Source organism: Giardia intestinalis, chromosome 5, assembly GCF_000002435.2.
Source record: "Giardia intestinalis strain WB C6 chromosome 5, whole genome shotgun sequence".
Classification (NCBI taxonomy): domain Eukaryota; phylum Fornicata; order Diplomonadida; family Hexamitidae; genus Giardia; species Giardia duodenalis.
This window is the reverse complement of record NC_051860.1, coordinates 1,673,806-1,701,422: the sequence shown is the minus strand read 5'-3', so window position 1 is coordinate 1,701,422 and position 27,617 is coordinate 1,673,806. Positions and strand designations below refer to the sequence as shown.

The following is a 27,617-nucleotide window of genomic DNA, read 5'->3' as shown; positions in this document are numbered from 1 at the left end:
CAATCAGTATAACGATAATTCTACATTACACAGGATGCGGGCACAGATAGCAATTTAAACTTTTAATAAATTATCCAATCCGATACGTTTAATGTAATATGTAAAAATGAAGCCTTCAAGACATAAGCGAAGCCCGAAATAAAACTGGAAAGTTATGCCTATGAATGAATATGCTTCTGAAGAATAGTAATGCAGGTTGCTCGTGCTGTTTGATTGAAGCATTTCTGTGCATAGTCTAGGGCACTTAGACCATGGTGGTCTCGGAACTGTGCTTCACTGTCGACCAAAAAGCGAATTGCGGACACAGAACCACGCTGAGCTGCAAGCATCAACGCGGTCCGACCTAGTGGATCACGGAGGCCAGCCTGAACCCTAGATAAGCTCCAAGCATCTAGCAGACGATTCTCCTCGATTGCTTGCATGAGCTCTGTGTAGCGACCATCATCTGTGGGCACATCTGGTAAAGGGGGCGCCTCATAGTCTTCAAGGGCGGTTATAGCAAGTACGTTTCCAGATTCGACGGCCAGTTGAAGAGCTGTTACGCCATCAGATCGGTGCATTCTTGCTTCTTTCTCCAGCAGATACTTGATAAAGCTCTGTCTTCCATATTGTACAGCTAGCATTAATGCAGTAGTCCCATCGGGAAGTGTTTTTTGTAGATACTTCAGACTAGAACCAACACCCCGAGCATTTCCTTCAACTATCGCTTTCATAAGGGGTGTCACCTCTGTTGTTACAGAATGACAATGTTCTGTTTCTAATGGAAACGGCGAGCCAGTAAGCTTCTGGTGTTGGCCTTCTGGCTTGACTGGCGATTGACACTCTATAGGCGCGTGCTCATAAGCCTCAGCAACATTACTATTTCCAGTTCGAAGATAGACAGCTGGTGCATCCTGCTCTGGCTTAGATTGAAACTCTATCGGTACATTAGTGTATGAAGTAGACTGAGGTTGCTGATTGTTCTCTGTGGATAGTGCATCAGTGGCCAATGAGGACTCATAGAATATGTGATCCAGAGAACAATCTGTTAGACCAGAAACTCCATGACCCTGATGCGTCGCAGAAGCCCCAGTAGCCTCTGCTTCTGCTCTGAGAGTGGCCATTCGTTTTATCAGACTATTAATGGTTGTATTCTTTCCTGCAAGTGCTTTCCGTGTTTCTTCCAGCTCCCGCTCGGTTACTTCATGAAGCTTCTTAAGCGTATTGTGTTCTGCAGTCTCGTGCATATAGCGTTCCTTTAGTTCATTGTACAAATTCTGGACTTCCGCAGTTGTACTTTCAAGAGCTTCATTTCTTTTCCGTAGCTCTCCTATCTGGCTATTCTTCATATCAACAAGCTCAGATATCTGCGTCACATCGTTATCAGCTTGCAGGCTAGATAGTCGTGCCACCTCGCTCTGTGCCATTGTAAGAGACTCTAGGAGTTCTATACATCTTGTTTTCAATTCTTGATTCTCTGCTGTTAGGCTGGAAAGCTGCTGGTTTTGTGATAAGTTAGGTTCCATTGTGCTAGATGTTGCGTGGGACTCTTCTGCTGTATGGGCTTCAGCTGGAGCATTGCCAAAAGATGCCCGATCATTGGATTTTAGTCCAAGTGCCTGCAGTAACGAACTGCTCATAGATAATAGGTTATCTGTTAGTGGTACAAGATTAGCTTTAGACGCACTGATAGGGGTGTCTGTGGAGAGACTATCCACAGTGAGCCCAGAAGCAGAAGAATAAAGTGCTGCAAGATCCTGCCTTCTTGTAGTAAGAATTTGAGAAATTTCAATGATCTTTTCGTGAATGGCAAGGCACTGTTGTCTAAACTCATCTTTTAATACTCCCATGTGATCTGGTGGATTCACTACTGACTCGTCATGCTTCTGTGATAACATTAGACTTTTGTTTGAGGCTTCTAATTCTAATATTATGCGATCTTGTCGCTCAAGTTGTCGTTTCAGCGCATCCATCTGGGAAGTCATTTCATCGGAAGAATGGCCACTGGATCTGAGTATGGCGATAGTCTTCTTAAGATCTTCGTTTTCCTTTTCGAGCTGGAGATTCTCATATGTTTTAACGCTCAGCTCTTTATTTAGAGATGTTATCAGTGTCATGGCATCCGATTCTCTGTAATCTCTAGAGTGTGTGCTATCGTACTTATGCCTTGAGCTACTCTCTCTGTGCTCTTTCGTCTTCTTGTGCACACTGTGTGACTTCTGTGCAGATCCTGGACGTGACGCGGCTCTAGCAGATGACGGGCGTGATGACCTCTTCCCTCCAGAGCTAGAGGAAAGTAGAGATGCATTAACTCCACTCCCCACCAATTGGGTCTGTGCCTGAGCCTGAGCTTGAAGAAAGGAACTGACAGCTGATGAAGGCACAACGCTTGGGAGAAACTTGGCCACCGATCCCGATTTCCCGTGAGTGAGAGATGGCCCTACTACTGGAAGCCGAATTTTAGAGGAATTCCGAGTTGTCTGGAGAGCAGAGAGCGTTGGCTGCGGTGGGTCTGCAGAGGAATCCAGGGCTCTACTACGTGGAACGTGTACTGTGAGCGAAGCCTTAGCAGATGATGGACGCCTAGCACTTTCTACACGTGTTTTAACTACCTTGTCCAAAACTGTCCCCATTTCTTGCAGCTCATTTGTTGGTATACAGAACAACTGCTTTCGCCCCGAAACGCCACGTCCCTGCAGCTTTTGCTTTATGTATTGCTTAACAGATGATAAGTACATGCATAGCTCTCTGTTATGCTGGCTTTCAGACAATTGTAGTGCGTAATCTACCTGATCTAGTGTCACATCTTGTGTTTCTATAATAATCTTTGTACAACCGAGATTGTTTCCCAAAACGGCATAATCTAGCGCTGTCAATCCATTTGGATTTGTAGAAAGATCAAAATAATGGGTCAAAATGGCCAACGATTGACTGCATCCAGCACTGGCAGCAACCATGAATGGCGTGCGATTATCAGAAGTGTTAATGTGACTCTCATATGGCCGCAGGAACCGTACTACATTGACCTGTTCTTGTAGGATGGCTTGGATGAGAGCAGTTTGCTGTACTGAATTTAGTAGAGAATTCTCATAGTCCACTAGAATTTTAACGGCAGCTAAGTCCCCTGAACGTGCGGCGTGCATGAGCGCTGTATCTCCCAACTCGTCCCTAATTCCTGCAAATCTACGAAGCCCCTCGCGAATTCCCGCGTGATTTTTAGAGTCCACGGCCAGGAACCAGTCCTGGGCGCTTAGCACTTGGGGCATATGCTCTCTGCCTTGTTAAAATTTAGAAATTTTGACAAATGCTTTAGGATCCCTGAACGCTATGTCAGCTCAGATGCTTGGATAAGCGCTCTAATTCAGGCCCTAATATTCACTTATAATTAACACCAATGGGATAGCTTCTATCGAAGGCCGCATGGTATGCTCTATCTTTATAAAAGTTTTAGACTTTTGACACTGGAAATGTCCTTGGCCAATGACTCACTCTTTGTGAGCCAGAGAGTACGGCACAGCGAGCATCCAGAACAGATGGGGACGATACGATACGTTGGACCTATTAAGGAACAGAGCAGTAACTATTGTGGGGTAGAGTGGGATTCGTCCGTCGGGAAATACGACGGAGAATACCAGGGGACTCGCTACTTCAATTGTGCACCTTTATATGGGTCATTTGTTCATGTAAAAAGGCTTATCCCAGCAACGAGTTTATGGGATGCCATTCTGGACCGATATGTTACAGGCCGCGAAGTCAACGGCCTAGAAACGATGTTCGTTACCGATGGTATTCGAGACACTCGGGTGCACTTCTATGGGCAAGACAAGCTTGATAAGTACCATCAACATCTGGAAAACCTAACAGACATCGATCTTCAAGGATATGACGTCGGGCACCTAACCAGTACAGGCGACCTCTCTGTATTTTCGCGCCTAGCTAACCTTCGCTTTCTCGAACTTTCATTTACATTGCTCAACGATCCTATTAGTGTGCTTACCCTACTGTGTGCAATTCCATCTCTTGAAGTTATCTTGGTGAATGGATGCAACGTTAAATGGCATGAGCTGTTTGAGACCAAGCCAGACAGAGCCAGAAATTCAAATGCAGACATGTCTACTTGTGTTCCCAGCAAGCGTCAAGAATTTGTAAGAATATTACATCAACTTAGGCGTAGAAAACGCCAGTTCGCTATCTATACTAATGCCCAGAAGCACAGACCAGAGCATGATGCCAATACCACCGCCACTAATACATGTATTACTGGCCTTTCCCTCAGAGCTCTGCTCTATCTACCCAACTTGACTGAGTTACACGTTGACTTTTGGGCTCTTTCACCTAAAGACATTTCCTGGATTAGGCACCAAGATCTCTTGCAATTGTCTGCAACCTCTAGCTTTAGTCAGCCCCTTTCCGAAGTATTGGTGGCCATGGCTAGAGCATTTCCAAAGCTTAAACATTTAAGTCTTTGCGCAGACACAAAGCATTCAGAGCTTAATTGCCTGCAGAAGTGTATGATTGAGGCCTCTATGCAATGCAGTTACTTACATACATTTCAAAGTCTTACGACACTCAACCTTTCTGGAAGAAGCTTGGATATTAGCCTCCTACGATTGATGCACAAGCTTTGCCCACTAATAGAGGATGTTATATATGAGGAGATCCACGTGAACGGCGCACCTGTTCCACGAAAAGAACATAAGGCCTATGCCGTTGCTGTGCTGGGCCCACAGCTCAAGGTCCTCAACTGGATACCATTGTCTGCCGAAGACATAAGTTCAGAGGAGCGATTTTACATTTCCATTTGGTTTATCGGTGCCATGAAACTTAGTGGAGATGATCTCCGAAAGCATTGGAAGGAGTCCTCAGAAGTCTCTGTTCTTTTACGTAAACATGACCTGCAATTACCTGGAAGTAGGATTAAGCATCTATTGGAGTCTGTGCCTGAGATAAGAGAGGAAGGAATAAAGGGGATAAGTGATTGGAATGATGAGCAAGAAGACAGGGAGTTATCAAGTGTGGAAAGAAGATACCGTGGAAAGCTGATTGAAATTACTCTGTTAGAGCCTCACCATTCCAAACAGAAAAGTCCTAGGAAGATCCTTTTACCAAAGAGTACGTGCGTGTGGAGGCTACTCATAATCCTGAAGGAGATTTACGGAGTAGATGTGTCTCACGGGATGGTTGCCTCAAGCAAGAGCATATATGGAGAAAATATAAGCAGCTTAAGCCTTTACACACCTATAGGAGACGTCACAGGAACAGAGTGTCGCATCCGAGTATGAGGACCCATCACTCTGCATTTCACTGGCTTGTTGCTTAATGAATACTGAATAGATCACTCAGGTAACGTATAGATCTGTCTAGGAAGTCTGCTAGTGTAGACGAGCACTCATTGAACTTACGGGCTTGCTGATCCGACATAGGCTCACTGGAAATCTGCAAGAGCATGGTTGCCACGTCCATGATACGTGCCATCATATATGTAGTGTGGTCAACCGCAGCTATACACGCAAGCAGGCGGCGTAGCACATCCAGGTTAGACTGGACTGTTTTAAGAAGGCTTTTATCAACCACGCCGGGCCTTGTATCCTGAGAGTCCTTTGCAAGCTTGAGACTTGCTAGGGTGAGTAAACACTGGCTTGCAGAATTAAAGATGCCATTTATATGGTCCTGAAAGCCCCGCTGAGCCGGAAGATCTTTTGGAATGGCGGTTTTGTAGTTGGCTGGTTCATAGCTCATCCTGTGCAGGGACCAAAAATAAAAAAGATGCCCGAGGTGTCGAATGCGCCGTTAAAAGATCCCGATTTTGATCCTTACATAGACAATGGAGGAACAATCATTGCCATTGCAGGGCCAGACTTCGCCATGATTGCAGGAGACACTAGGCTTTCAGAGGGGTACAACATCCTTTCTCGTAATGTCCGTAAAGTCTTTCCTGTCACAGATAAAATTGTCTATGCCGCATCTGGTATGCATGCGGATGTGCAGCGACTACTCAAGCATATGAAGATAGAGTCAACAGAGTATTATCTAAAGACACAAAAGGAGATAGCTATAGAGCAGTTCATAAGATTGCTGAGCGCTATGATGTACTACAGGCGCTCCTTCCCTTGGTATACATCATCCATTGTGGCGGGTATTGACTCCGAAGGGAGGGGCGCTGTCTACTCATATGACGTAATTGGCTCAACTTTGCGAACCAGATACGGTTCTGCAGGTACAGGGAATGCCATGATATGCCCAATACTTGACGAGGCCATATTGTCAAAGAACGAGGCCGAGATTACTCGGGAGTTTGCCTTTGAACTGATTCAATCGGCATTTAGGAGCTGTGCAGAACGTGACATATATACGGGAGACTCAGTTGTTGCTATGTGCATATCTGCCGACGGAATCCAAGAGAGGACCTTTGAGCTACGTAAGGATTAGGATTAAATCTGTAAACAAAAATGAGCCAAATTTGGTTTAATGCCATCAGAGCAGGGGATATCACGTTCGTGCGTGCTAATGCAACTAAGTACCGGGGTACCCGCAACAAACATAACGAAACAGGGCTTGTGTATGCGATAAAGCATAACCGTGTGGATATTGCATCATTCTTAATTCCGTACGAGCGCAACCTGATTTTAGATGGCGCTTTCACACCGCTCATGGTATGTGCTCTATATAACTGTGTTGACGTGGCAATAATCCTTGCTGCTAGCGGTCACTCAGCCGTGAATTCTGAAATGCAAACTGCTCTTATGATAGCTGCCGAAAGGGACCATGCAAAGATCATCCAAATCATTCTCCCCAATGAGGTAATGCGCCGGGATTCACGGGATCGTACGGCTCTGATGCTGGCCTCGATAAGCGGCCAGAACAAGGCGGTTGAGCTACTACTCCCCCAGGAGGGCGGATTTGTCAACTCGCACAAAGAAACCGCCTTTTATCTTGCTCTTTATCACAATAACCTATCCACGGCAAAGATTCTCGAGCCAGTGGAGGCCAATACGTGGTGTGACAAGCTTGTATCTGTTGTTGGCATGTGTTTATCTGACCCTAAGACCACCGAGTATATTCAGTATCTAGCACATAAGTACCCCAATATAGAGAAGGCATATAGAGATTTTTGCGGTCAGGCGGGAACCTCCTTGAGTCCCTACAAGGAGCTCCGATCCATTGCTGAGTTACGGCCTTTAACGGGTCGCTCTGTTAACTCCCTAAATCCATCAGACGCACGAACAGACAAAGCCTTGTTTATATCGCCCATTCCGACTAGATCCTCGCCTCTTCGGTCGTCCCGGTCTGTTAACTCAAGGCTTAAGGAGGAGCATGTGACCATATCTCAGTCAATACAAAACAGCGCACATGAACTGGAAAGATTCAAGGACTCGTATATTACTAATATTAACCAGCTTCGTCGAGATGCAGAGTCTCTGCAAAAGCAACTCAAGGCCCAGGTCCATGCCCAGGCTCAATCCAGCGATCCTCCGCGGTCATCCACCGGTGGCCCTCGATATCAAAAAACTCCAACAGCACTCCGCCAAGCAACTGTTACCCCTACCTCTCTTCCTAAAACAATGGCAAAAGATGAGGCACATATTGTCCACTCGTTCACTAGTAGTCCGCCACGCATCAAGCGTGCGGGAGGAGATGTCACTACACTCTGCAACGAGATAATTGTCAGCTTTGTAAAGTCCATGGGTACGAATCCTTTATCTCCACGTTCACCATCCAGACCTGTCTCTAGGCCCGTACGCAGCAATAGTACACTAACAGCTAGGGACAATTGGACTGCAAGTACAGACTCCATGCAATCTCACACGGAGCAAGCTGTCAATACAAACGATACCATCAGCTCTCTGTCAAATTCTAAGGCTGCAAACACATATATTAACTATAGCAAGCAGATGCAATCCAAGCTACTTACTATGCTTAATCAAAAGCACGATAGATCGCTGGGCTGGAACAGCAGCGATAGCTCCTTTTTCTCACAGTCAACTGCCAATAAAGAAGGAGAAGAATTCAAGGGCAATATTGATGGCCCTGATGGTCTAGCTTCTATTCTAACGAGATCTGTACCTGCTTCAGCCCAGCGCCTTCAGTCCCCAAGGGCTTTTGAGATAGTCTATGATCAAGTAGTTGGCACTAACGACTCCGAACACCTCAATGCCAAAATACCTATCCCAGATAATGAGACAAACGTTTACAATAGCACCCTAATCAATTCGACACCATATAATGAGGTAGCGCAGAGCCCTAAGAACACAACCAGTATCTTTATGGGCACAAACAGCATCGTACAGCAGCAAAACCAACAAGAAGATCAACACAAACAGTCAAGTGATGCTACCGTAGCAGCCACAAATCAAGGCCTCATGGATACAATTGAAAACTTTACGCAAATCATTGATGACTTGTCAAATGAAAATATTCTACTTAATAAAGAACTAGACAAGTTCAAACGAATGCAGCGTCAACTGTACGACGAGAGCAAGACAGATAAGCAGACCATAGAACTGCTTCGCAAGCAGCTTGACAGCATGGCCCACAACTTTTCAGAATCCACTAAGCGTGACATCTACACTATGAAGAAGGAGATCGCACGACTTGACAACTCTTTGATGGACGCGAAGCGCCTGGAGCTAGAGCTGTCCCGAGTTGTGGATGACGATGATGCAGATCAAATCACAGATGAATCCTTGATGCTCTAAAAGCATGTAGGTGCATCAGTCATGTATGCTGACTATAGCCACAAAACCGTGAGCGATTAGAGGTAGCTGCTTATGGTATCGTCGTTAGTACTCTTTGTTACTATACTGCTACTGTTAGAGATGCATTCACAGGATAATTGCACAAGGTTCGTATCAATCTGTTGCATTGCTTGCAATAGAAGATTGTTATTTTTGAAGATCTGTCCGAGTAAACTTTCGGTTGTTTTCAAGAGAGCTTTTATCAATGACGATTCTCCCGGAAAAGAATGAGAAAGTACTGCAATAATAACCTCATTAAGGGACGTCAATTTGGCGTTCAAGGTGTCGGGGTCTATCTGGGTGACAGGGGTACTTTTAAGATATGCCAGGGACTCTTCAAAGAGCTTGTTAGCCGAGAGTCGAGACAGCCAGTTCGTGGTCTGTTGAGGTAACGATGTTGACATTTGAGTGGTAGAGTGGTTGAACACAAGAGGATCATAAGCAACAGGAGGCTGAGAGGTCATGCGTAAGATAGATATCGATGCAAGGGTTCCCGATGCACAAAGAATAAAATGATGGGTAGGGTCATACCCAAGCAGGACGGGGAAATCTCCCTGGATGGTAACTGCAGTTTCTTCCAAGGAGGCACTCGCAACATTGAAAACTGTCACAGTGAACTCGTGCAGCGTGTCCTCAATCGTTTTAGTACCCAGTAGAAGGATTTTGGCGCCAATTCCGTTAGTATTGAAAGAGCTTCTGAACGCGGTCACACGATGGATGCAGATGGCCTCGTCTTTGTAAGAACACAGTGCATCCTGGAGTGAAATTGTGATGGGATTGTTGCATTCATACAAAAAGTTTTCGGCCCCGCAAAGCTCATATAGAGAAGCCGACGTTTGCTTACCTGCCCAGCTCATGCACAGAAAGAAATGACTATAAACGTCATCATCTAAGGAGCATACAGCCACTGGAATGATGCCGATGAGGTGCTTAGGTTCTTCGCTGGAAATGACGAGTGACTGGATCTGCTGAACCAGATAAAAATCGACGGAAAAGTTATCTGAAGATATCATCTTGATGGAGTCGCTTGCCTTGATCTTTGATAGCGAGGCTATACGCTGCTTAATCGGTTCTAGTAGAATAGGGCCTACCATTGAGTGAACCAACGCGACTTCATTTGAAGGAAGCAAAAGTTCTAGACCGACATAAAAGACAGATTCCTCGAATAGAAATGACTGAGACTGAGGTAGCTGATTTGATGAGGACATATTTAGGCAATCTGTTGAGGCTCCAAAGGGACAGATGTATGCTCGCGTGACATCGGTGCTGGAGAAGGAGTACGTATCACTATCAGCTAGTCTACATACTTCTTTGTCTAGGAACTCGAAGGTGAAGATGGGGACAGGGCATTGGTGGAGATTTTGTGTCTTTAAATCTAAAATATAAATAGCAATTCCTGCTATGGCTTCATTCGGCATCAGCAAAAAGAGATATGTTTTTCTATGAAGCTGAGAAAAATAGGGATAATAAGAAAACGTGTGTGAATATGAATTGATAACTTTTCCAGTAGAGCGGTTCAAAAGATGCACGATCATAGAAGATTGTGAAAACAGTATCAGATTATTATCGAATGGGTCTACAATAAGTTCTGTTATATAGTCAGTGATGTCTAATCTCTGTTTGGATACTTGATTTCTATGTGCAATATCAACGGTAAGAAGAGTTGCCCCTGTGGATGTATTAAGCAGTCCATAAACGCGAGAATTATCTGACGATACTAATGAATGAGAGAACCTTTTAATGATGGGATTAGTGCAGACTTCTTTCCTTACGACTGCGGTGGACAGGGATGAACCAACGGTCTGGGCGTACTTGGATATATATTCTGCTAATCTTGCGGGGTCCGAAGACAGCTCTGAAGCATAAGGTGGCTGCGGTTCTGGAGTTGCTGGACAAGTTGAGTCAGAAGTCATTGCCAAAGTGGCCACTGGAGGCTGAATGGGAGGGTTATTGACTTTAGGTTGCCGAAAGTCAAACATAAGATTACTATCTACTAGTTGGTTGTTAGCAGGCTGTACGTTGTCCCGCTTAAAGACCATGTCCAGCGTGGGCATGCAAGATGAAAATACATTGAAGCCTTGAGAATCTCCGGTTGAAAGATTAAGGCTTCCAAACGATAAGTTGCCCGGCTGCTTTGTGTCTTGGTTGGCATTCAAAGTGGAAGAGGAGCTTGTTCCGAAGTTAAACATTCCTGCACTGATAAAGTTTGTCAGATTCTTTTGTAAAAAGTTCACAAAAATGAGGAAATTGAAAAAATTGCACTATTTGTTGATTGAATCGCCTGTAATTATTAGGGGTAAAGGTAGTCTATGACGGACGATGCCTTTCAGGCCTATATGTCTGCTGCAGAGACAGGAGACGTCGCTGTCCTGCGCCGTCTCACAAATTGTCACCGAAAGGCTACGGCTGCTGGTACCACAGCACTTATGATTTCGGCATCACACGGGCACTTGGGCGCTGTTTCACTGCTTGCACCTCATGAGTCCACCATGAGAGACCGCAGGGGCTACACAGCGCTGATGTATTCCACTGAAAAGGGATCCGTGGAAATCCTTCAGTGCCTCTCGAATGAGGTCAATATTAGCGCAGACAATGGGATGACTGCTTTAGAACTTGCAATGCAGCACAGACAGCATAAGATAGCAGAGGTGCTCTACCCTCTTGAGCAGGCCAAGGCAAAGATCACTCCCCTCATGTGGGAGTCGTTCGTTGGCAACGTTGCAGCGGTGCATCAGTATATTCAGTATGCAAAATGTCAGGCGGCTGGTGGCATGACGGCATTGATGTTTGCAGCGCTGGCTGGGCACATAGAGTGTGTGAAGATTCTCGTTAAACATGAGCTAAAGATGCGGAACAACAGTGGCATAACAGCACTAATGTTTGCAGCCATACATAATCATGGTGGCATCGTGAGTCTTTTGCTCAAGGAGGTGGGCATGCGCGACAATGGATTCCTAACTGCGTTGATGAGGGCCTCTAAGAAGGGGAGTACAGATGCCATTAACATTCTCACAAAACATGAAGCTCAGTATGTTGACGATAACGATAACACTGCGTTAATGTTCGCTGCATTATCCGGAACCGTCGCCCAGTCTGCAGCCTTGATACCGAAGATCTCTAGTTGGGCAAACGCAGAGGGCCGTACAGCACTGATGATTGCTGCTCGAGCCGGAGACCTCAATGGGGTCAGGCTGCTGATACCAAAGGAGAAAGGCATAAGGGATAACCAAGGCATGACAGCCCTCATGTTTGCAACACAGGCTGGGCATATAGATGTGATCAAGGAACTAATAAGTCATGAAGCAGAAATGCAAAGCTCAACAGGGAAGACTGCCCTTATGTTTGCTGTCGAGGCTAACTGTCGAGAAGCCGTCGATCTCCTTATTTCTAAGGAAGCCCGTAAGCAAGACAATCTTGGCACTACGGCGCTCATTATCGCCACTTCTCTCGGTCTTTTGGATATAGCCACCCGCTTGTTTCCGTATGAAAAGCTCATTGTCAGGAAGGATGGATCCACCGCCCTGATGACTGCTCTGCAAAGTGATAACACAGAATTGGTCTCTCTCTGCATGGAGGAGGCGGGCTTGAAGACTGAGTTCGAGGATACCGCGCTCAACATTGCTTTGCAGCTAGCCTTCTATAACTCGGCACAGCTTCTTATGCGATCCTCTAAGGAGCGAGAGTTAATCGGAATGACTGACCTGATGGTGGCCTCCTTTTGCAACGACATCGAGGCGGTCAAGAAGTATGCTCCGACACAGAAAATGATGCAGGATAGGCAGCAGCGTACGGCACTAATGTATGCGGCAATGAAAGGCAACGTAGAGTGCATACCGCTTCTGATAGATGAAGGCTCAATGGTCGACATAAACGGCTGGACCGCAGACACATACTCTGCCCGTTACTTTCATGATAAGTTTACCAGCGCCCTCTGCACTGCACTAGAATCCCAAGACTAGAATCTCAAGAGAATTAACTCTCTACCTAGCTCACCCTTGTAAATTATTTGGGTAGGTCTATGACTTATGATCTAACTCCATTTGAACAGAACTTTACTCCGTTGATCCAGTATGCCACACACTTTGAGCAATACGAAGAAAATGTCCGGCATTTTCGTGTCCTCCCAGACGCTATTGCCGTCTTGATAGAGTACATATCCATGGAGATGACGAGGTCTGCTGCGGCAGCAAAGGACTTGCAGAACCAGATAAATAAGGCAGCCACTGAGATTTCCATAGCTATAAGGACGCTGATGTTAACCCAGTACCGTCTTACTCAAAGAGCGCTTTTTAAGCTTATCACCGCATTGTGCTTCGAAGGATCTAAGGTTCCCCGACGCCTTTTGCGGAATGGATGCCAGATTCTAATGGCGCGGCACTTGGAAATACACAGTCTAGATCACAGCACAGAAGACACCTGTCTAACAGATTGCATAGGCGCTATGATATCGGTTGACCCCAAGGGTATTTCTACAGCAATAATCAATGCCGTAGCGTCGATTGCCACGGATAAGGCAGATGCTTTGCAACTAGAGTGTATGGCGCTATGCCAGCAGATGGTTATATATGGAGTTAGTAATTCAGAGCCTGCCATGCGCGTATTCTTTGACCAACTGACTGAGCCTGAAAGAATTAACGAAGTGTATATTAATTCTGCCGTTATTCTGAGGCTCATATCCTCCAAAAGAACCCCTGAAGAGGACACAAAAATAAAGCACAACGTAGATAGACTCCTTGTTCCGTTATGCACGAAGACGGAGATACCTGATGATGATGAGGAGACTCAGAATAGACCCTCCAATACCGAGTATTTACGTGAAGCAGAAGACATACAGAGAGACCTTGATGATGTTGCCCTAAAGCTCAGGATTTTGGAGTCCAATAGACAGACAATTGAAAAAGCAATCCAGAACACTTCCGATATGATGCTTGCACTTTCCGAAGAGCTCGATTCCACCAACAACTCTATACGCAATTTGTCACATATTGTCCACAATTATCAGAAAATTCTAAATACTCTCGGTGATGATAGCTCTAAACATCAATTGGAGATCACTACACGGAAAGACCTCCTATCAGCTCAGCATTCTCATCAAATTGAAGATCATAAGAGAGCAGAGTTAGAGAGTAAGCTGGTGCAGATTCAATCCGCAAAAACTGCATATATAGAGAAGTACACTGGCCTGTCAGCACAGATTGAAGAGTTACAAAAAAGGGAATCTGCTCTCTATGAAGAGATTAGACAAAAGAATGGAGCGCAGCAACGAGCCATGGATATGTTTTTTGTGAGTGAGGGTTTGCGACCAGGCCACCCCGCTGATAAGCATGCTAAGACAGATGTTCACGGTAAGAAGCAAAGGAGTCTCAACACAGGTCCGTCCTCCCTTAAAGCAGGTGGCTTTGGAGCATCCACAGCACTAGCAAATGATGCAGATGCATCCATAACCCAAGTGGGGAAAAAGCTTATCTCTCATATGTGCCGTGTGCGACAAGAAGCAGTTGATGCGCGACTTAAAAAGCAGCCCCAGAACTTTGAGTACCAGTCCGGTTCTAAAACAGTTCGAGTTTCGTCACGGACAGAAATCACTAAACATCTTTTGTACTGCCTTCTATCTACTCATACCGGCCTTCTATATTTATTGTCTCTGCCGTGCGGGCTTAAGGGGGTATTGAATAATCTTCTAACGCTCAAAGACTTCGATGGGACAAAGCGAGCTATCTATGAACTCTTATTTGATATCCTTGGAGATAAACGTATATTTAAATCTCGGTTTATGCAAAAGTTTGTTAGTCCAGCACAGCTCCTTTCTCTGAAGAATAGTACAACATATCCTAGTACGGAATTGCATAGATTTCAAAGTGCCATTGCGCTGACTGAGCTAAGCTTGTCAAACTCCCCAGGAAACAAGTTGGGAATTCAACAGACAAAGAGTACTGCAGGGCTGCGGCTGGCAGAGACTAAGGGAAACCTATTAACGAGCACAACGACTTTGCGCAGCAAGCAGAAAGCCAACACCTCAGCCCAGCTTCAGCCAAGCCATCTGCGGTACCTATCTAACTTCGTTAATGAATCGTCCCAGACCAATAGCGTTATTGAATCCCAGGAGGTTCCTGTTGCTCAGCGTTCTAGCTATAGCAGTAAGGGATGCCCCGGCCTAGGCGATGTGTACATGTACAGTTCATCTAACTATGGTGCTCTTGCAGCTCTTGCAATGGAGATCAGTCCTAACTTTAGCATGACGATGAGTGCCTCATTTTCTGGTATGGTGACGTCAGAACTTAACTTGCTAGAACTCCTGTTTATCGACGAGCTATACCTTGCCTCTCTGGGCTGTCCGTCTAGCTATGGTAGCTACACCGATAGTGACATCACAGCAGACCACATGATGTGGGTCTTAATAACACTAGCCAGAGCTGGGCTCGTTGAGGTGCTCTGCTGGGAGCTAATGTCCGATTCCTCTATGTCATACGGACCTGCTCTCATGCTGCTCACGCTCTTCCTGTCTAAGTGTGTCCAGCTACTCCCAAGAACTTACTCTAATCCTATCATCTCTTTATCCAGTCTAATCAGCTATTATATTGGCAACTTGTGTGAAAAGAGCAAGGCCAATCTCAACACCACAGGGCTTTCTAGGCTGTGGTCAGGCTCCAGCTCAGGCTCTCTTGCATACAATTCCTTCTTAAATTTCCAGCGCTCGATCTCTATTTATGCAGAGATGTACGAATTTGTGTTTACTCAAGGATACTTTAATCAGTATGTCAATCAGATTAATCTTTCTCAGCAGCAAATTGACCTTCACCATTACATACATGAAAAGGAGCTCGAGCGGCATGGAAATAACCTTTCAGAAGATAGTCTGTTTGAACGATTGCGTCAGCTTGTGGAGACGCGTTCTAAACTGAAGTTTTCAGATATAATAAAGACATACATTGCAATCAATGACAACGGGTTTGCTAAGAAAATGTTGAAGGAGCGAATACTTCACATCAATCTAGAATTGTATAGAATTCGTCTTAACTATTTAGACCAAGCCATTCAAAAATTGTTTGTACACCTTACCTCAACAAAGGGCGGCCTAAGAGTAGGGATTTCGTCCGTTGAGTGCAAGACTGGTTTTGATTTCTATTACTTTCGTATTGACTCTTTTCTCAAGTCAGGAGAACTCAGCGATTATCCCAGCTACTGGGGATGGAACTCAATATCGGCACTCATTGGTTTCCTCAGCAATCAGTTCGGGCATGCAGGAGAAACACAGGCAGAAGTTAAGTCTGTGTGGACCAAGGTAACACCCATTTTTGAAAATATTCTTAGCTTCATGGATGGAACTATAAAGCAATCTCATGACTCGATACAGAAATTGAAGCGTGCTAACTACAAGAAGCTCAATCTTGATGCCGCTACTTCGATAACCATGGCTAACTTACCAGAAGGATTTACCGAAGAAAGGACCGGGGCCGCTGGGTCAAAGTCGCTTGTTCCTATCGTTGCTGGGTACACACCCGGGTCCGCACCGTCTACTTTACTGTTGCAATCCATCGGTGGAGATCAGGATAGCTCCGAAATGCAGAGTTTAGAGCTGTACAAGCAGTGCAGCGACCTTAAGTTAGGCGCTCTATTTGAACTACCAGTAACAGAGTATACACTGTACATCTGCAGAACTTGCATAGGCATGCTCTCTTTACTAGTGCGCCACCCGGAAGGTATTGCGTTAATTAGAAAGTCAAGGCTTGCTTCGGTACTGTATGACATCTTAGACAGTGCCTCTAAGGATGAAGGGCTACTCTCAAAGGAAAATTACAAAGCAAATCTATCTTTGGGGGCGGTTGCTGCGATCGGAGTACTATCATCAACAGATCTAGGGCTTTATATAATGGCGTCATTAAATCTATCAACTGGTCGGACGGACAGTCTTTGGAAGCCAATCAAGCAACTCATCAAGCAAGATACACGACCAGAATTGGCTCAGCACTTAGTTATGTCACTAAACTATTCTGCATCACTTACCCAAACTTCACTGCTCCCCGGAATCGTGGAGCTATATTCGTCAACCTCAGAAAAAGCCGATATCATGAACCACAGCTTGAGGGATAATAAGGATGAAACTGGAGGATCAACGAATGTGGCAAATATGCTAAGCCCTGGTGTAGTGGAACAGAAAAGAGCAACACCCGACAAGTCGCTGACAATCCATGATATTGATCCCACCGACCACTTTAATATCCTATTCAGTGAGTTGAACAAAGAGTCCCGGGAGTGCATGGTAGAGGCTCTTAAAAGCAGTAACGTTAGCACGCGATATTTTTCGACATTCCACATTGCGGCAATGGTGAGACAGAGACACACGTTTCTCAAGGAATATAATGTTACGTGTCTCTGTTCTTCCTGCCTCTCTGTGTTTGAACACCACTTTGTAGATCTCAGGTCCCACTCTATACAACTCAAGACACTCAACGATGTCTTTTGGGCAGCAGAGTGTTTGGTAGCGCAATGCCGCGACCCTATTACCGAAATAGCAATCTGTGCCCTTATTGCCTTAGAGGAGCTTAGTTCTGAAAAGAATGTGCTTATTCTTGAATATATAGTGTCACTAAAACCATCTTTTGTGACATATGGTCGAATAGGAGAGGTTCTTATCGAACGGTTGGCTTCCTGTCCTGCAGGATTGCATTACATTAAAGATGAAAAGAACATTCTTATGCCTCTACTGGAATATTGGGCCAATGGTCTTGCTCCAGCCATGGAGTGGACCCTTAATCTAGAGGCAAGAATATACTCGAATATTGATTTGGGAATTGCACAGAATTACTCCTTGCCAGCTTTTTTCCAAGAAAAAATTCCATATAGAGTTAGGGGGGACGCGGCATCATTAACCTTTTACAAAGCTGACGAGCTAATGTATGACCACTTGGTGATGCCACATCACACACGTTTAGGAAGGTCTAGTCTTTATCTGCCCTACTCGTCGATTGACATGCCACCTGCGTTTCGTGAGCTGTTCATTGCCAACACTGGACAGATCAGGGAGAAGGACACCGCTAGCAGTACGTCGATTGGCTTCGAAAGGCCTGCCTCAGCGCTATCCTTTTTGACAACAGAGGCAATGACCGGACGGCTAAATAAGGGCATGTCTAACCCGTGTGGTTTCTTCAGCGACTATATGAATCAGTATAATGGTCCGGATTCCTCTCATCGAAACAGAGTGTCCAATATTCTACCTACCCACCTCCGTCCATGCCTTCTAGCAGAACTGGCCAAAACGCCACAAGGCTGTGAGCTGATTATCAAGACAGGCATCTTCAAGACAATCATGGAGATATTGCTCAACCCTGTAGAAAATCGATTTACGCTACAGTATAGAGCATCTCTCTGGTCAATTGCCTTCATTGCCCAGTCAGAGGCAGGCTTCAAAGAGATAATTGCAAAGGCGTCACTGGATCCCTCATGCAACTATTTGCGACAAGATTCTATCTCAATTAGTAATGAAACATTGGACGGTAATGACGATGAATCAATCCATTCGGTGTATACATGCCACAGCGTTGCTAGCAGCTTCATCACCGCGGGAGAACAGTCTGGAGTCACAAATTGGAACCCAATAAACTCCATGACTAATGCGTTCGGGGGTACTGGTCTGATCAGTAATATTCCCGGCTACCAGCTTACAGGCTTAAGCCTTGGCGACGCCCCCATGCTTAGTACACGCGGAAAACTGATGCACACAGTTTGTAGTCATAGAGGAGGAACGATTTCAAATATATTTAATAAGACGAGCTGCTCAACGTCTCATCTCTACGAAACATCCTCACAGTGTTCTGCTTCTAATGAATCATTTATCCACTACAAGCACGATTGGAAATTTCCGCCTCTTCTTTTACACCTCCTGCACAATCTGGCAATTTTTTCAGATTCATATAAGGTTAAACAAACCGCAACCCTTTGTATAAGCCATTGCTGCCTCAATGCCCGTATAAGGAGTTACTTTGTTGATAAGTTAGGCTGGGAGGTCACTCGTCTATCACGTTCTGGCGAGTCTTACGGATGCCTCCCGCCTGTGGAACTGTTTGATACATTTTACCGTGCCAAACTCCTTTCAAATGAGGAAGTGGAAACCTTTATTATGACCCCCCTCAGGAGCATACACAGTAGTCACACAACAATGACGCAGACAGAGGGTGTCTCTGTTGCTAACAGTCATGCTCGCGGGACCCCCCACGAGGACAACCACCATGCTGGGGGACGCTCACACAATATGTTGATGGATACCTCACTGCATATCGCAAACATGGCGGGTGCAAACATTAACATAGGAATGAGCATCGCGTCGTCTCTAAATTTTCGAGAACGGATGCCCGTACACCAACAGTCTTCTTCTGCTCTATCACTAAATATTACAGACGAGAAGATGGAAGAAATAAAGACGTTGCTAAAGTATACCACTACCACAACAAGCCCTTTGCCAGTCGAGCTATCTAGTGACAGCGCAGTCGATTACATTTGGCTCAACTTGGAGAATATTTATGACAAGGATTTTGTTCTAAGGACGTTCAAGCTTGAAGAGAGGTATAAGGCGCTTGGGCTGATAGAGGTGCCCCAAAAAGATGAAAACGATCAGCCTAAAAAGCTGCAATCTACCCCTACAAATGAACTAGACACCCCCGTAAAAACTCCACTGCACATTATGGCTACTAGGGGGACAGCGCGAATTAAGGGCATGAGGCTTATGCAGGCAGACAGCTACGTTACTAATCCTCGAGCATATTTGCCATGCGGCTGCACAGCAGGCATTATTATTTCTAAGGCAAGTATAGACGCTAGACTCCAACAACCCACTAGCCAGATGGTACCAAGCGGTCAATTACTTACGGCTGCATCACTTACAGACAGGTTTCAGGCTCTGTGTCGGAAATTCATTGGGTCTTTACCAAAAGAGGTTGCATTTTATTTAATGCATGATAATGATAACGAAGATATTATCAATGCATTCATACAACAGATTAGCATAGAGGGTGCGAAGATCCAGCGTAGAAACAAAAAGTTCGCCCACGCCAATGAGCTAGTAGTGATATCTAGCCTAAGAAGTGGAGAAAGGCTCAACGTATTTGAGTCACAGATACTCATGTACTGTAATTACTTGCTGTCTGCGTACGAGCCAGACGTTCAGCAAGCCTCCACTGCTATCGGAATCCTTGTCGACAATTCCATGCCATATAGAAACCCAAACATAGACTACTGCAAGGCAGATAATGTTCCGCGGGATTCCTTCTTCCTGGTGATCAGCCAGATTTTGGCCACGTGGCCCCTACTTCCAATTGCTCGCCGTGCACTTCTGAAGGTTTGCGACAGACCAACACTCCGAACCCTTAAAGTACTGGATAGTCTTTCTACCTTTGCCGAGGACATCGAGATGACTGGCTTAGCATAAGTAAAATTTTAAAAAATTATCTCGTTGGAACAGCTGCATATGAGTCGCGCAGGATCGTTTCGCTCTGGAGCAGCGGATCTGAGTCGATCTCAGTTGGCGCCTCGTATGCCCACAGGAGGGACTGCAAATGAACATCTGGCCCGCACTCTTAAGGAGACAACGAATGCAACCTGCGGTGATAGATACAGAGGAGACTTTCAGGACGACATGCGGCATGGGATTGGAGAGCTGGAGACAGCGTCTGGCGAGTCATACCAAGGTGAGTTCAAGCACAACGTGCGTTCAGGATATGGGACTTGCCGGTATCCGGATACAACCATTTACAAGGGTAACTGGCAAAATGACTTTCCACATGGCAAGGGGGAAGTCCAATTACCCAACGGAGACATCTTCGAAGGCAATTTCTGTGAGGGCCGAAGGAGTGATGGCCACGGTAGCCTTAAATATGCATCGGGAGAACGCTACGTCGGTAACTTCCGGGACGAGGTTCCTGATGGAGAGGGCACGTGTGAGTTTGCCGACGGAAGCCGGTACGAGGGCGAATGGGTCAAGGGCCTTATGTGCGGCCAAGGCAAGCTCTTTCTTGTCAACGGAGCCATATACAGTGGCGACTTTCTCAATTGTAAGCGGCATGGCACTGGCACTATGGTAGACGGCAACTCCCGATACCAAGGCGAGTGGGTAGATGATAAACGCAATGGCCGAGGAACCATGCTGTACGCGCCCGATCCAGGCGAGGAACAGGGAGGTACATACACGGGTCAATGGTGCAATGATTGTCGGTCTGGAACCGGAACTATGAAGTACACCGATGGCTCTGTCTATGAAGGAAGGTGGAACAATGATAGGCGGCATGGACCTGGTGTCCTGACTCTTCCTGATGGAACACGGTGGGTAGGAGAGTTCAGGAACGACGAGATTCTTGGCGAACGGGTCCGTATAGAGTTTACAGATGGCAGTGTCTATGAGGGCGGGTTTCGCAATGGCTTTGCTCATGGGAGTGGGTCCATTCAATACTCAGATGGGACACGCTTTACAGGTGAGTTCTTTGAAGGGAACAAATGTGGCCAAGGCACCCAGGTGCGCGCAAATGGAGAGACATATTCAGGTCATTACAATGGCGACAAGAGAGCTGGCCGAGGAACGTGCCGCTATCCAGATGGCAGTGTTTACAGAGGCGAGTGGCTCAACGATGTGCGCGAAGGCAATGGAACCTTCGAGGAGGCTAATGGATGCAAGTACGAAGGGGCCTGGAAGGATGACCAGAGAAACGGCCAAGGAATTCAGTATTACGAGGATGGGTCCGTCTACACGGGGTCCTTTGCTAATAATCTTCGTGAAGGCACTGGCATCTGCAAGTACTCCGATGGGAGCGTTTACGAAGGATCGTGGCATAATGATGTTAAGCATGGTCATGGAAGCTCGTTGCAGAGCTCTGTGATCCCTGGAACGGTGCCACTTACGCAGATGGGGACGAACCAAGGACTTGAGTCAGCTTCCACAGCTGCTATTTCGATGGCAGGGACCATGGAAAAAGCTCTGTCAGGCTCTAAAGCGCGCCTTGGGGCGAGTTCTTTGATTACAGGGGTCAGCGTGCATCCCGCGCCTTCCCGCTTCTTACAGCTGAGTAATAACACGCTAGCTCCAGCCAATCGGCTCGCCAGTTCAGGCGGCATTCGCGGGGCCCTGGGATACCGTGATCCGATGAAGCGACCCTCTGATGGACTAGGAAGGGTTCCAAAGTAGGTACCTTCTGCACCCCAATCTGCGTTCTTTTCATTTACTTCTAGCGGGTACTTTGTGATGGGGATAGGCTTTTTGTGTTATCCGAGACGGACCCTGGTGTAAAGACAGACCTGGACCACTTAGCGTTGCCGTGCTGTTAAGCATTGATGTCGTGAGCGTCTCTGTCAAAGGAATAGCCCCGGAAAGGTGAGGAGGACCGTTCTTGATCCCCATTTCTACAAGAAGTCTGTCCATTGAGATGGTTACCTCACTACATACACGAGTAATAAATTCATCTAGTAGATCTTGTGTAAGACTGGTCACAATGTCGGAGATTGATATCGCGCCTGAGCTCGCAAGTTGCTGCTTTGTGTTTCTGTATGGAGGCTCTCGTCTCAGCTTCTGTAAGCTGACGAAGCCATTCTTGATTCTTCGCATTGCCTCTTCTTGTAACCGTATAGTGTATGCCCTGGTCAACACTGGGAGTCGAATTTCGTGCTTTAAAGACATGGTCATGGGCGCTGAGGACAAGTGAAGACTGGCGTTGGGCTGCCTTCTGATCGACCGGTTTGCACTTGGAGGGGACTTTGTGTAACTGTTTTGTAGATCGTCCATTTTAAATTTACTGGGCATCGCTGATCTACCTACTCTGCTTCAGCAAAATACCCCCTTCAGTTGTTACTAGCTCAAGTACTTGATGCACATCTTGCCCAACTACTTGTCTCTGCCTTGTTTCTACTCTCATCAGATCGCGCCGCACCTAGGTGCTGGGGCGGGCACTGGGCACAGAACTCGCACTACCAACCAGCGCAGACGGCCTGCTAAAATATAGAAAACAGTCCAGTATTGCAGAGTACTACAGAGCACTCGTGCATCTATTGCTTTAAAGCCGTGAGCGTCTCGAGTTAGCTTACAGGAGTCTCCGATGTTTTAGCGCTGACAACAGTTAAAGTAGCTAAAGCAAATCCCACTATCGCCTGCTTCATGACTGTCGATCGATTAATCTTTTGGTCAATGAACAGTCAAAATAATTTACAAGCTATCTTCCACACAATCTGAAATAGATATATTGGATGGTTTGAGTGTAGTATACGTTTGAAAGTATATCTGAGGGCCCTCGAGAGATACGTTTTTCAAGATCTCCGAGACTGCCACTCCCAATGAAGTAAATGACCTAGCAGCGGGTAGTGTTGACCGCCTTTTAGGAGTAGGCTTCTTAATGGGCATTGCAGTAAGATGCATCACAGATTCATCGACGCTATCAGCATCCATGAAGGGGAAAGCGTCGGCTGTGTACTCTAAACTTGAAAGAGTGAGAATGCTCCTCTTCTCCTTATCTCGCTCACCCTGATCGAGATTAACTGCTGCATAGGACATCTTCGTTGTATCTACTCCCGCAGCTTCAAGAATAGTGGCTAAATCCATCTCTGGCATAACTGGCATGCTGTCAGCAATCACACTACCCACCCTGGTAGGTCCTGTGCCATCGCCGAAGGTTGGTCTTGGTAGGGTTCCCTTAGCATTAGTGGATGTGCTTTCCTGTCTAAGCCGCTGTCGCACACGCTCTAACGTCTCCATGGGTGTCTCTCGCAGGACGTCCTCCAGGTTCATCGCGCGCCTGGAAGAGTAATTAAACTTTTTAAAGCCCAACTACTTTTGCACTGGGTTGGAGCAGCCGCTCTGAAAGAACCGGTACACCGACATCAAGACAAGGTGCTAAATGCTTGCATGTCTTATCATTATTCTTCTTAGTGTCAGGATCCTTTCGTCTCTCTGTCCAATTAACAGTTCCGAGCTCATCATCTATAAAGATCTTGCCTACTGTCTACTCACTATTGTATTTGTCCCGGAGGTTGGCAACTGTTCCCTCCCCTCGGACGGAATGCTCGTCAGGCTTCAGGCAGGAACGTGGAGCTTTCTTGTTGAGCTTACAAATATAGCCTTTACTAGTCTAGTTTCTCTTCGCTTTACATGCACAGACATTATGGAAGGCGGGAACCCTGAATGTATGCAGGAGCTCGATGGTCTTCAACTTTTCTACGTATCCTTCATGAGGGACATTCAAGACGAGGGTTTCAGCATTCCCATTCTGCACTCTGTATCGCGGGTCCATGACTTGGCTAAGTCGTGGACAGACCCCTACTTTGTACTCTATTCCGATGTGGCTACTGGCATTTCGAAGACATGCATGCACTTCATTCCTCGATACATCCCCTTACCCGTGCGTGTGCAGCATCCTATGGTTTGCAACATCACTGGAACAATGTCGTGGGTAATTAGCGATAAGACGACGGTGACTATACCACTTGACGACGACTTTCTGCAAACAGATCCCATCTTGGGACTTAGATACTATAATCATACGGCAATAACACAGGTATGTGCGAGCTGCACCACCAGCCTTGTGTCTTCCTCCTCAAACTGCGATATTTCATCTTCTATAATCTATGGATACACTCCAAACGTCACTATTCGCCTGGACTATATCACCGGTTATCTTGTTCATGAAGAAGGCGATGTTAGCATTAACAATGACAACATTCAAAGCCTTTCCTTTTCGTCGTTTGGCTCGTGCTCGCAGTCTGATCTAGTTTACACCTGCTTTTGGACTACAGACGGTATCATAATGGACAGGTGTATGCGTCAGTATTATTTCTTTCGTGACGACGCGCCCAGTTGGTGCTACACTGCGGTGAAAAGTACACTTATAGGTTCCAACCTAACAATGTTCTACAACAACACCTATCTGTCTGAGTCTCTTCAAGATAAGCTGACGGTAGAGCCTAATCCACTCCAAATACTGAGCACCAGCTGTACCAACAGGGGCTTTTACAATACTGTCTTCTGGGTAGAGTACGACCTGAAAAGGTTTTTCACATCAAATACTTATAAAGCCACAGAGCTAACAATGGATAACGTTATTATCGCAATCCAAACAAAATTTCAAGCAAGCGATAAAAAGATCTTTCACCTTTTGCACCACGTTAAGACGCTCTATGTTCCTTGCCTTATGCGTCCGCAGCTTATTGTTTATGCGAATTACATACAGTTCTTTTTCAGAGATTTCATAAAGTATACAACCACAACGTCGTGCTATTCTCTTCTGCTTCCAAACTATTCTCACACTGTCGCCATCAACAACCTAGTGGCTGAGAGCACAAAGGATAGAAAGATCAATGTCTGCACATCTGCGCTCAACAACACTGACGAAAAGCTCGCTTATACATCCACTATTACCGACATCCGGTTGGAGTTCTATGAGCAGTTTCCTTTTACCGAAACGTACCAGGACCAAGTACTTCTCGGCGATTTCTATCTCTCAACTTCGATACCAGACACATACTTCTATCAGAAAAAACATATCACAATAACTTGCAAAAACTATATGCCTGCGAAAAGCCTCAACTGTTGGGATCTACTTAAGGAAATCCGTCTTCAGCACTACCGCAATACACTCTCTGCAGTTATATTCTTTAATGACGTGCCCTACAAAGTCTCCACGATCGTGTTCAAAGAGACCTACTTAATGATAGTATTTACCATAGGAGCATGCCTAATGGTCGGACTTTTGGGAGTGATATACGCATTAACAACCTCAAGGGTCTTCGAAAAGAAGGAGGGTGTCAATTCACAGCAAGAGGAAGCACTGTCATAAGGTGAGGCAGCAACTGCTTCTTTCTGGAAACCACGCCCTTCATTTCGAAAAGCATGTCGTAATCTTCATAATTAGGATATCCCATGACATCCTTTATCTCGATAGGTCCTTCGCACATGAGGATAGAGTTGGATGTAACTACGTCTGTGATCAAAAGGGCAATCGCCCATAGCTTCTCTACTTTACGCAAATCCATCAATGTTTCCTGGAGCTCCTTTATTAGAGTGGGCGTGAGAGCTTCTAAAGAGGTTGTTTCCACCTGGGCAACTGAAATGTTTTTATCTGTCCCATCAACTGTGTAGAGTTTGTAGTCTGTCTTAATAAGCTTCACTTTATCTTCGCAGTTAACTAAGGGCGATGTCGCGTTGAAGATTGAGGGTCCTAATTCTTGAATTCGTAGTCCTGTTAGCTTTGCTAGGTGTTCGGCTGTGACGACATCTATTCGCGTTGTCGTAGGAGACCGCAAGATCAATGTGTCGCACATTATCCCACTGAGAAGGAGGCTAGCGACCTCTATTGATGGAACTATACCATACTCCTTGTACATCCCTGCAACAATAGTGCATGTACTCCCAACTGTACGGACGGTCATCTTAATGGGAGTTACCGTGGTGTTTGTCCCCAGGCGATGATGGTCGACGATCTCCACAACTTCCACTCCATCACTCTTGATGCCATCAACGGACTGGCTAAATTCGTTGTGGTCCATCAGAATTACTCTGCGCATCTTAGACTTGAGGAGATCCATTCTAGTGATGACGCCTATAGGGCGATTGTTCGCCTTGTCCACAACACAGATAGCATGAGCGTGCTTTGCCGTATTGAGTTTTGCCCTTACGTCAGAGAGCTTCGCGTTTTCGTTGACAACAAGACTCTGGTCACGATTGATGTATTCTGTTATGGGCGTAGATTGTTTCACTAGAAGTGTGGTAGAGGACACTGCAAGCGGGGTCACTATGACAGTGGTCGATGACTCATTTATGGCCTTCACCAGATCATCAGGAAGAGCCTTGCGCTTTTTGCTGAAAGTGTGTAGATTGGCCTCGCCAATACTTGCAACCTCTCCGGCGTCATGAACATTGTGCGACGAACTGTTGTACCCAGATAAATTAAGGCAGTCGTCTGGCTTAATCACCATGTGTGAGGAGTCCTCAGAGAAGGAAACGTTCAGCACAGCAGAGTTGCGACTAGATTCCATGTCGCCAATGCCGCTTCCATGCAAACAAACGCCGAGCTCGTGACTCTGGCTGTCAACGTCGTCCATATCGTTTTCGGAATCGCTACAGAAGTCTATGCCCTGGTAATCATCGGTCATCAGGTTGATTTTGCTCTCCTTAGAGATAATTATGACCCCGGCCGACTTCTCTACTAGGTATCGAATCATGTTTATGTGGTATCCAACGACAAAGATGCCTATCTTCCAGTCTTCAGGGGTCATAGAGGCAGTGAGCTCGATGAAAGACGAGTAGCTAATAGAGAGCGTGTAAATGAGCCGGTGAGTGGGCACGTCATTCACAAGGGATACCTTTCCGAGATACTTCCCCCTCACTGCATTCAGGATAGATCCCACGCTTGTATAAACCATCCGAAGTTCTCGTTCAGTACGCGGCCGGAGAAAGGCACTAAAGATATCCGTCAAGGAGAGAAACCCGCCAAATGAGCCTTCGGCGTTCACCACGGGGATGACCTTGAACTGAAACTTGGCATAAAGCTCCAAGGCGCGGACTATGCTGTCTGTCTCGTTGATGGTTATTAGGTTAGGGCGTGCAAACGCACCGGCCTTGGGCGTGATGTCTAGAACTATTTCCGGATGATCCATCTTGAAGCGGTCCAGAATATAGCGTGTCTGGGCCGTGATTGGGCCCGCAGCGGCAGCAACATAAAAGTTCTGCGGGTATAGCTGCCTTAGTAGGGCTGTATACGATATGGCGGATAGAACGCTGTCACTGTCTGGATTTTTGTGCCCAATAACATAAGTAATGGGGCCATCTGTTGAGGTGTGAGCAATCTTTGGATATGAGGACACTCGCGAACAATTCTCCATAGTCCCCTTTTTACTGATTTTAGTTTAGAGGTTTTTATGGATGCAAAGGTACTTTAC

General features: G+C 46.0%; 13 protein-coding genes across 13 annotated transcripts; 7 read left to right on the top strand and 6 right to left on the bottom strand.

Moving 5' to 3' along the window:
• Positions 1-158: 158 nt before the first annotated feature.
• On the bottom strand, positions 159-3,245 carry GL50803_0016534 (Ankyrin repeat protein 1; the record flags this gene model as incomplete). Its single annotated transcript, XM_001709232.1, has 1 exon — positions 159-3,245. One exon carries the CDS (start codon positions 3,243-3,245, stop codon positions 159-161), a length of 3,087 nt encoding a protein of 1,028 aa, XP_001709284.1.
• A 201-nt stretch (positions 3,246-3,446) lies between these two features.
• Positions 3,447-5,261, top strand: GL50803_0016535 (Tubulin specific chaperone E; the record flags this gene model as incomplete). The annotated part of the gene is made up of 1 exon (XM_001709233.2): positions 3,447-5,261. One exon carries the CDS (start codon positions 3,447-3,449, stop codon positions 5,259-5,261), a length of 1,815 nt encoding a protein of 604 aa, XP_001709285.2.
• A 34-nt stretch (positions 5,262-5,295) lies between these two features.
• GL50803_002777 (uncharacterized protein) lies at positions 5,296-5,718 on the bottom strand (the record flags this gene model as incomplete). The annotated part of the gene is made up of 1 exon (XM_038046012.1): positions 5,296-5,718. One exon carries the CDS (start codon positions 5,716-5,718, stop codon positions 5,296-5,298), a length of 423 nt encoding a protein of 140 aa, XP_037902222.1.
• A 27-nt stretch (positions 5,719-5,745) lies between these two features.
• GL50803_0013127 (Proteasome subunit beta type 1) lies at positions 5,746-6,408 on the top strand (the record flags this gene model as incomplete). Its single annotated transcript, XM_001709234.2, has 1 exon — positions 5,746-6,408. One exon carries the CDS (start codon positions 5,746-5,748, stop codon positions 6,406-6,408), a length of 663 nt encoding a protein of 220 aa, XP_001709286.2.
• A 20-nt stretch (positions 6,409-6,428) lies between these two features.
• On the top strand, positions 6,429-8,675 carry GL50803_002779 (Ankyrin repeat protein 1; the record flags this gene model as incomplete). Its single annotated transcript, XM_001709235.1, has 1 exon — positions 6,429-8,675. One exon carries the CDS (start codon positions 6,429-6,431, stop codon positions 8,673-8,675), a length of 2,247 nt encoding a protein of 748 aa, XP_001709287.1.
• A 56-nt stretch (positions 8,676-8,731) lies between these two features.
• Positions 8,732-10,903, bottom strand: GL50803_0033674 (uncharacterized protein; the record flags this gene model as incomplete). The annotated part of the gene is made up of 1 exon (XM_038046065.1): positions 8,732-10,903. One exon carries the CDS (start codon positions 10,901-10,903, stop codon positions 8,732-8,734), a length of 2,172 nt encoding a protein of 723 aa, XP_037902221.1.
• Positions 10,904-11,023: 120 nt separating this feature from the next.
• Positions 11,024-12,673, top strand: GL50803_0016537 (Ankyrin repeat protein 1; the record flags this gene model as incomplete). The annotated part of the gene is made up of 1 exon (XM_001709237.1): positions 11,024-12,673. The coding sequence occupies one exon, from the start codon at positions 11,024-11,026 to the stop codon at positions 12,671-12,673; it is 1,650 nt and encodes a 549-aa protein (XP_001709289.1).
• A 59-nt stretch (positions 12,674-12,732) lies between these two features.
• On the top strand, positions 12,733-20,136 carry GL50803_0042676 (uncharacterized protein; the record flags this gene model as incomplete). The annotated part of the gene is made up of 1 exon (XM_038046103.1): positions 12,733-20,136. The coding sequence occupies one exon, from the start codon at positions 12,733-12,735 to the stop codon at positions 20,134-20,136; it is 7,404 nt and encodes a 2,467-aa protein (XP_037902220.1).
• Positions 20,137-20,175: 39 nt separating this feature from the next.
• Positions 20,176-21,882, top strand: GL50803_0014628 (putative Phosphatidylinositol-4-phosphate 5-kinase; the record flags this gene model as incomplete). The annotated part of the gene is made up of 1 exon (XM_001709240.1): positions 20,176-21,882. One exon carries the CDS (start codon positions 20,176-20,178, stop codon positions 21,880-21,882), a length of 1,707 nt encoding a protein of 568 aa, XP_001709292.1.
• A 30-nt stretch (positions 21,883-21,912) lies between these two features.
• On the bottom strand, positions 21,913-22,476 carry GL50803_008078 (uncharacterized protein; the record flags this gene model as incomplete). The annotated part of the gene is made up of 1 exon (XM_038046353.1): positions 21,913-22,476. One exon carries the CDS (start codon positions 22,474-22,476, stop codon positions 21,913-21,915), a length of 564 nt encoding a protein of 187 aa, XP_037902219.1.
• A 417-nt stretch (positions 22,477-22,893) lies between these two features.
• GL50803_0014627 (uncharacterized protein) lies at positions 22,894-23,472 on the bottom strand (the record flags this gene model as incomplete). The annotated part of the gene is made up of 1 exon (XM_001709243.1): positions 22,894-23,472. One exon carries the CDS (start codon positions 23,470-23,472, stop codon positions 22,894-22,896), a length of 579 nt encoding a protein of 192 aa, XP_001709295.1.
• A 109-nt stretch (positions 23,473-23,581) lies between these two features.
• On the top strand, positions 23,582-25,516 carry GL50803_008075 (uncharacterized protein; the record flags this gene model as incomplete). The annotated part of the gene is made up of 1 exon (XM_001709244.1): positions 23,582-25,516. The coding sequence occupies one exon, from the start codon at positions 23,582-23,584 to the stop codon at positions 25,514-25,516; it is 1,935 nt and encodes a 644-aa protein (XP_001709296.1).
• Positions 25,485-27,560, bottom strand: GL50803_008074 (putative Manganese-dependent inorganic pyrophosphatase; the record flags this gene model as incomplete). Its single annotated transcript, XM_001709245.1, has 1 exon — positions 25,485-27,560. One exon carries the CDS (start codon positions 27,558-27,560, stop codon positions 25,485-25,487), a length of 2,076 nt encoding a protein of 691 aa, XP_001709297.1.
• Between the last annotated feature and the right edge of the window lie 57 nt (positions 27,561-27,617).